The 7,191-nt window shown below is 36.5% G+C and overlaps 2 protein-coding genes across 3 annotated transcripts in view; one reads left to right on the forward strand and one right to left on the reverse strand.

The window, feature by feature from the left end:
- The first annotated feature begins 1,549 nt into the window (after positions 1-1,549).
- LOC111407998 (protein COFACTOR ASSEMBLY OF COMPLEX C SUBUNIT B CCB3, chloroplastic-like) lies at positions 1,550-4,654 on the forward strand. Of its 2 annotated transcripts, none has more exons than XM_023037773.1 (2): positions 1,550-2,339; positions 2,568-4,654. In XM_023037773.1, the coding sequence occupies exons 1-2, from the start codon at positions 1,743-1,745 to the stop codon at positions 2,700-2,702; spliced, it is 732 nt and encodes a 243-aa protein (XP_022893541.1). In that variant the 5' UTR covers positions 1,550-1,742; the 3' UTR covers positions 2,703-4,654. The 2 variants fall into 2 exon arrangements, with proteins under 2 accessions (XP_022893541.1, XP_022893618.1); XM_023037850.1 differs by having other exon boundaries at positions 1,555-2,339; positions 4,117-4,654.
- Positions 4,476-7,191, reverse strand: part of LOC111407916 (mannose-1-phosphate guanyltransferase alpha-like) — a 4,801-nt gene continuing 2,085 nt past the window's right edge. The window contains exons 8-15 of the mRNA XM_023037669.1: positions 7,069-7,159; positions 6,812-6,860; positions 6,559-6,675; positions 6,323-6,470; positions 5,835-5,927; positions 5,685-5,753; positions 5,010-5,052; positions 4,476-4,732 (exon numbers count right to left, since the gene is read on the reverse strand). Coding sequence (XP_022893437.1) covers positions 4,632-4,732; positions 5,010-5,052; positions 5,685-5,753; positions 5,835-5,927; positions 6,323-6,470; positions 6,559-6,675; positions 6,812-6,860; positions 7,069-7,159 — 711 coding nt within the window. The 3' untranslated portion in view covers positions 4,476-4,631. The remainder of the gene's footprint in view (positions 4,733-5,009; positions 5,053-5,684; positions 5,754-5,834; positions 5,928-6,322; positions 6,471-6,558; positions 6,676-6,811; positions 6,861-7,068; positions 7,160-7,191) is intronic.

The raw sequence follows: 7,191 nt of genomic DNA on the forward strand, positions 1-7,191 counted from the left end.
GATCCTTCACCCTTACTTGGTCTTCTCCTTTATCCTCTCATTTGATCATCCCCTTCCAAACTCCAAATGTCAGTTCAAGATGCATGGGTACCAATTTTTTCTTCTTGCGGTGTATTGTAAGTTCTTTTTGTCGACTTCCATATTTTTTTCATTTCTTTATGTAAAACAAGGCCAAGGTTTCAAAACCTTTGCAAGTGATTTTGAAGCTAAAACACGATTTTGTTGTTTTACATTATCGTTATACGCTACTTACCATTTTTGTCTTATTGGTTGTTTAATAATTCTAACCACCATAGCTAATCGTCGATAATTTTGGTTGTCAACTATTCTTACCAAGTATCATAATTTTGTGCAGAGCTGACTCTAAGATTTTTGAGGCCCTAGGCAAATAATTTTAATGAGGCCTTTTAAAAAAAATCTTTTTACTAGCGTAAAAGGGTAGATAAAAATTATAATGAAAATTTAAAGACTTAAATTGCTATATAGGCAATAAATTATGAAGGATCAATTTTTTATTATTTATCTTTTACTCCAAGAACTTTTTCTCTCTTGCTTCATTTGGCGGTATTTCCCTTCAATCGTGCTACTCAAACAGGGAAATTTGATAAGAAATGGAGACAAATAACACTTGGCATTTATTCATTTGAAGATGAAAAATCTAAAATATATATATATATATAATCACAGTTCGCCACGTCAGCTTTGTCAATATTTCCCATCGAATTTCCCTATTCGAGTAGCTTAATTCATTTCCTTTACCTTTCTCCCCACACTCTTTTGCTCTATTAAGTAAGTTTCACTTTCTATTTTCTTCCCTACCAGGTAAAATTTCATTTTCATTTTCATTTTCATTTCCACCATTTTTATTTAATTGATTATCTCAGCCCAATTATTTTTGCTACTATAATGAGGGAGAATGATTAAATGATATTCCATTTGGAATTGACTAATGAAGCTTAGCAAAAGTTATTTGTGAGGTATTAATTTTCTGCTTTTGGAGAAGCATCATAGGAGTTTGTCAACATTGCAATACATTATTGACTGAAACTTTTAAGATCTGTATGAAATTGAGAATTTCTACTTTGAAAATGGTGAAGAAAATGCTTTTTCTTTTCTTTTTCATCTCCATTTTTTACTTTACATTTGTTGTAATTTTTTTGGTGTCTATATATTTATAATTGTTTTTTCATTCTGCCTTGGGTCATTGATTGCTCCATCTAACACCACGATTTTTATTTATTTATTTATTTATTTTTGATTTTTTGAGATTGGAGACCCAAAGCTATTGCCTTAGTGGCTTTGGTCCCAAGACTGGGTCTGCGTTTGTGGCCAGTTGCTCGAGTCCACCAACCCTTGATGCTCCTTACTTCGTCCCTACTTGGTCTTCTTCTCCACCCTCCCATTTGCTCATCTCCCTCACAAGCCCCAAATGCCAGTTCAGAATGCATGGGGTAGCAATTCTTTTCTTTCCTTTGGTTTTTTTTTTTTTTTTTTTTTATCATAATTCAAAATAAAAGTGATATCGTCTTTTTAGTTGGAGAATATGACTAAACTAGACTGTTACAAACTTCAAAAGTTAACTACATAAATACTACAAAACAAAACTTGAGGCCCTTTTGCTAAAATTAAATAAAGCAACAGGAGTTATGGACGCAAAAACGCTCAAGCGGCTCAACATCAACTCTCTCAGTTCAAAGGGATAAACCCATAGAAATTTTGAAACACCACAAAGCAAAACCCATATGGCTGTTATTGCTGTTAACACTGGTCTGGCTGTATCCTGTTCGTTGAAATGGACTGGGATAAGGTCGTTATCTTCTCCTCTTTCTTCTACGGCCAGAATTGATTCCGGCCAAAAAAGCTTCAACCGGAATTGCAGAGGAGTTCAAATAGTACGAAGGCGAATCAGGCAACATAAATCTAAAGCTTATTGTTGTTTAAGAGTTCCAATCTCATATGCCGCAATCCCGTCGAGTTCTGCGCGTGAAATTCTCGAAATTTCACATTCTGTTACGGAATTTGTGGAAAATTCGGTGCTGATTGATTTAGATCCGGCTACAGCGAAAATTGCAATTGGGTTTTTGGGTCCTTTCCTATCTGCATTTGGGTTTCTGTTCATATTGAGAATAGTAATGTCCTGGTACCCAAAACTTCCAGTTGAAAAATTCCCATATGTGATTGCATATGCACCCACAGAGCCATTTCTTGTTCAAACTCGGAAGGTGATTCCTCCCCTTGGCGGCGTTGACGTTACTCCTGTGGTCTGGTTTGGATTCATCAGTTTCCTCAATGAAATTCTTGTCGGTCCACAGGGTTTGCTTGTTCTTCTATCTCAACAGGTTTAGTAGTGTTGTGTGTACAGAATTGTGCAATGAAATTTTCTTTTGTGTTTCAGAATTTGTTATGGTGCAATGCATATACATTCTCGTGATTATGAAATTACACCTCAACAATGAAGTATTAAGAATCAAAATTGAATTTGTTAAATATATCTACAATCCTATATGCTTCATAATTTCTAATACAAAAAAGATACTGACAAAATTTGTATTATCGCTAATGATCAGAATTTATCGTGTCTGAGAAGATTTCTAGCGGGGTTTCCTCCTATTCATACTAGTGAGAGAAAAATTCCGACCTTGAATCTTGATGTGCAAATATGCAATTTATCAGTGTGTATCGACTCTACACGTGAATTATAACGAAAAGTACGTAAGATGACTTACTGGGCCGGTGTAGTCAAGGAGACAAGTACAATACACCTCTTCTGAGATTTACAATGTGGGGCAAGGAACATAATAGCTTCAATCATATTTGGTTTGGTCCTTTCACCTCATCAGTCTCCATCCAGTCTAAATCCTTCTTGAAATAAAATGCGGCCTCTTCGTTGCTACCAAGTTCACAATACATTTTCAAGATTTTTTGGGGTAGGTTTAGAGTTGACACAGTTAGTTATAAAATAACTGCGAATGGGTTTTGCTTGAAAAAGCAAACACCGAGAGCATTGGAAATTTTGAAGGAAATGGTAGAGAGAGGCTTGGTACCAACGGTAACAACATATAACATAATGCTTAAAGGGTATTTTAGAGCGGATGAAGAAGAAGCATGTGGTTTTTTCTTGCAAATGAAGAGGAGAAAGGTTGAAATTGATGTTGTGGCTAATACTACGGCGGTTCATGGTCTTGGCGTCATTGAAGGAGGTTGAAAAGGCTCGGAAAATGTTTGATGAGATGATTAGGGCTGGAGTGCTCCCCTCACTGCAACTTATAATGCTTTGATTCAAGTTTTATGTAAGAAAGTGGAACATGCCATCATAGTGTTTGAAGAAATGCTTAGGAAGGGTTAGACACCAAATGTGACGACATATAATGTGGTTATTAGAGGATTGTGTCATGAACATAAATGAAAGATGACATCTGTAAGCCAATTGTTCAAACATATAATTTATTCTTTAGGTACTATTGTGATGATGGAGAAATTGAGAAGCATTGGAGGTGTTTGAGAGGATGACTTGTTTGCCCAACTTTGATACTTACAATGTCTTGATCAGGGCGATGTTCATGAGGAAATGATCAGATGACTTGTTGATTGCAGGGAAGTTATTGATAGAAATGGTTGACAGAGGGTTGGAAATTTACCTTCAATCGGCTAAAGTGACTCTGCTAACTGGTAATCAAGGATTTGTGAAAGAAATTTTGAGCCTACTGAGTAGATATGGCCATCTTCCTTGTCGTTTCAGATTATGAAATCCATTGCCAGGTGAAAGCACAAGAATTAGGCTTTCTGCATTGGTTTGATCTATAATCCCTTCAATATCACAATTCTTGCATTTTGTGGTGGTGTTACCAATATGAAAGTTATGAGCATCATATTCGAGGTTTTAAAATAGAGTTTTGTGTTTACCATCAAGATAAGGTCACTAAGGTGGTGGATCATGGCTGGTTTACGCCTGATCCAGTAGCGCTGTTACCATGCTGTTTGGACCAGGGAGATCAGAATTCGGCAAGCAAAGTGGCTGATTTTTTGACTTTTTCCCCCCAGATCCATCTCACAATATGATAATAGATTGGTTTGCTGCCAGGTGACCTTTTCCATTTTGTTTTTTGTTCTATGCAGGCTGTTAACTGAACTATCAAGCAAGTACAAAGTGAAGTTCAAAGTTTGGCAAATGAAAGTCAAGAAGGCGATCACGTTGAGGTCAAGTGGAGAGCCTCAGCACAGCCAAAAAGCTCAGATTAGGATGCTGTGGTCGAGCTCATACGGCTTGAGATAAGAGAGCTGTCGTGCCAAACCACTAGAAGCGAAGCTAGAGTGGTTGATTCTCATAAGAAATTGACCTAGTAAGGCACTTGATATCAGATTAAAGAGCTCGACCCAGGCTCACGATAAGGCAAAGACTCTGCCCAACCAGAGAAGAAAAACAACTTAGCACCAGAGTGACCGAACCAGTCTATACGAGGAATAAACTTGGCAGATCCAACATGATCCATGAAGATGTTAGCTAGGCAACAATATACGACAATAATGTACTTCATAGTCATATGGAACGACACATGTAATTAGAACATACAGGGCAAAACTGCCTTTTTCTGGATTGAATATATATAATATGCAAGGACAACATAATGGTACTACAGTATGATTTCCTCTTGAACACTAACATTAAGAGTCTTGTTTGGAAGGACTATGCTGTTGATCACTACAACTTCATCTTCAACTGTCACGGATTCACCTAGTTAGAAAAATATGTAAATAGATTATTTGCTGCATAATGGAGAGAGAACGAGAGAAAATTTAGCCCCTGTTTGTTTACCATTCTCCAAAAAACTCATTTTCAACCATACATTCTTACAATAAAATATGTTACATGTAAACTCATAACTTTTTCCTACTTTTTAATCACATATTTTCCAAAAAATTACTATTCAAAATCTCACTTTTTTCAAAAACCTCTTTATAATGGACATCAAACAGGGGCTTAGTAGATTAAGTAAAAAACATCGTAGTACCAAGAATTGTAACCCCGAGCTTCGCATTATAATCTCCTACAGCCTGAAAAAAGTTGAGAAAGCTTAGGAAACATATTGCATGAAACAAAATGAGAAAGGTTCAATACACTGGTAACCACTAAACCTTTAACAAAGTTTCATATTTAATTTTGTTTCGAGTTAGTCGCTAAACTTAAAATTTGATACAAATGCGTCACTCTGCCAATGTTTGTCAGCTTGATTAAAGATTTTCTTTCTTTTTTTATTACCTTCCTCGCATATGTATGAGGTTGAATCCATTCGATTTCTAAAAAAGATTACTAATCCTTAACTTTTCGAGGAATCCTTCATCAGTGATTGTGGCTTTTTGAAGATTTTGTAACTGAATTTTCTCCCTTGCACAACAATTTTTTATTAGTAGCGTATTAGGTATACGTACCAAAAGGTCTATGGAAAATATTACTTAAATAAATGTATATAAAAATGTTTTGGATAGAACCTTGGGTTTGGTTCTAGTATTTACAAAGATCCAAATGGTTCCATTTGTGAAATACCTAGAGTATAATGGGTGGTTCGAAGTATTGAAAAACTCGAACCAACCCACCCGACACCCAGGCTATTGAACAGTGCCATATCTATAGCAAGTGTTTGAAGATAATTGCTCACAACTCTGCTAAGATAAACCTGTCGACTTACCTGGACTCGAGACCATCTTCCTATAGAAGACTTCCATCCAACAATTGCGTGAATTACAACTGCATTTTCCTTCAGAAAAAATAAAACATGGATGTTAACGTTCGCATAATGTAATTATTTAGTAATATCTAGTTATTCGGTCATTAGTACCTTAATTTCAACATCGTCAAGGATGATACAACTGACGAGCCTCACACCAGCTCCTATACGAGCATTGGCAGAAATCGAAACGTTGGGACCAATCTGGTAAAGATTCATAGCAAACAAGTCAGCAATCTAGACGAAGCAGAAAAAATTCTACAAAAGCGACCTTTTTCGACTAGGAAATCGAATTAGAGGTGAATGTAGAAAACTAAAAGAGTAAATTTTAAAACCCGGAGAGAGAGAGGGAGGGAGAGAGAGAGAGAGAGAGAGAGAGAGAGAGAGAGAGAGAGAGTGAGAGAGAGAGAGACGGCTGTAAGAATTAAGTCTAGCGAACCTTGTGAGAGAACATGACAATGACTTTGTTGAGACACTGCCAAATTATCTTTCCGAGTACAGATGATAAATTATGTGCAACATGAGGTGAACAATTACACTATAATTACCAAAAATATTGTTTGATAAGAATACTGGACGAAGTGCTGGCATCAGATTACCTTTGCAGTTGGATGAACTTTTGCGGATGGATGAATATATACATCACCAGAAATGGTGGCGCTCTTTGTACCGTCACCACTTGCCAAGAGGTGGGATGAGGTGAATCTAAACTGAGCAAGATACAAGGCCGAACATTTCAAAGACATTCTGCAAAATATAAAGTACACAGTCAGATGAAATTTCACGAGACACTTGAGATATTAGAGGAGGAGTATTCATGACATTTTTGGCTCACCCGGGAGTTTTTATTTGTTCCCAGAAATCCATGGTTTCATATACATATAACTGCTTTTTCCCTGCAAGTGGGGATAGAATATCTTGATCCAGTCGTACAAAATCTGACAGAGGACTCCTGGCAATGAACTTGTATCAGCAATGAAACTTGAAAAGTAAATCCAAAACAAAATCTGTGAGATTTTAATAGATAGTCCTAAAACGAATGTGAGGCCATCAACCCACATATTTTTCCCAATTCTCATTAATTTTACCTGTTCGGTAGCTGAAGAGCTTCAAAACTAGACAAACGCCTTAGGGTAGCTGCAAATAACAAAAAAATCCATGTAAGCACAATGAGAAGTCTTCTGGTCATATCGTGTCATCGACCTAAGATCAACGCAAACTTCTGGTCCATGTTTGGTGCATAGAACTAGGCAGAGCTATGCAAGAAAATGAATAAAAGTTAAACTATCCAAGCAAGAATAAAATCCTCAACAATTTTAATAGAGCAACAAAGGATATAACTAACCTCTGTCTTTGCGTTGCATGGATACATCTTGAATGGCAGTAAAAATATCTGGAGTAAATATGTATGCCCCACAATTTATACGGTCACTCACCTATTTTTACAGCAATTTTTGGAGAGGGGGGG

This window comes from Olea europaea, chromosome 1 (genome assembly GCF_002742605.1).
Source record: "Olea europaea var. sylvestris chromosome 1, O_europaea_v1, whole genome shotgun sequence".
In the NCBI taxonomy this organism is placed as follows: domain Eukaryota; kingdom Viridiplantae; phylum Streptophyta; class Magnoliopsida; order Lamiales; family Oleaceae; genus Olea; species Olea europaea.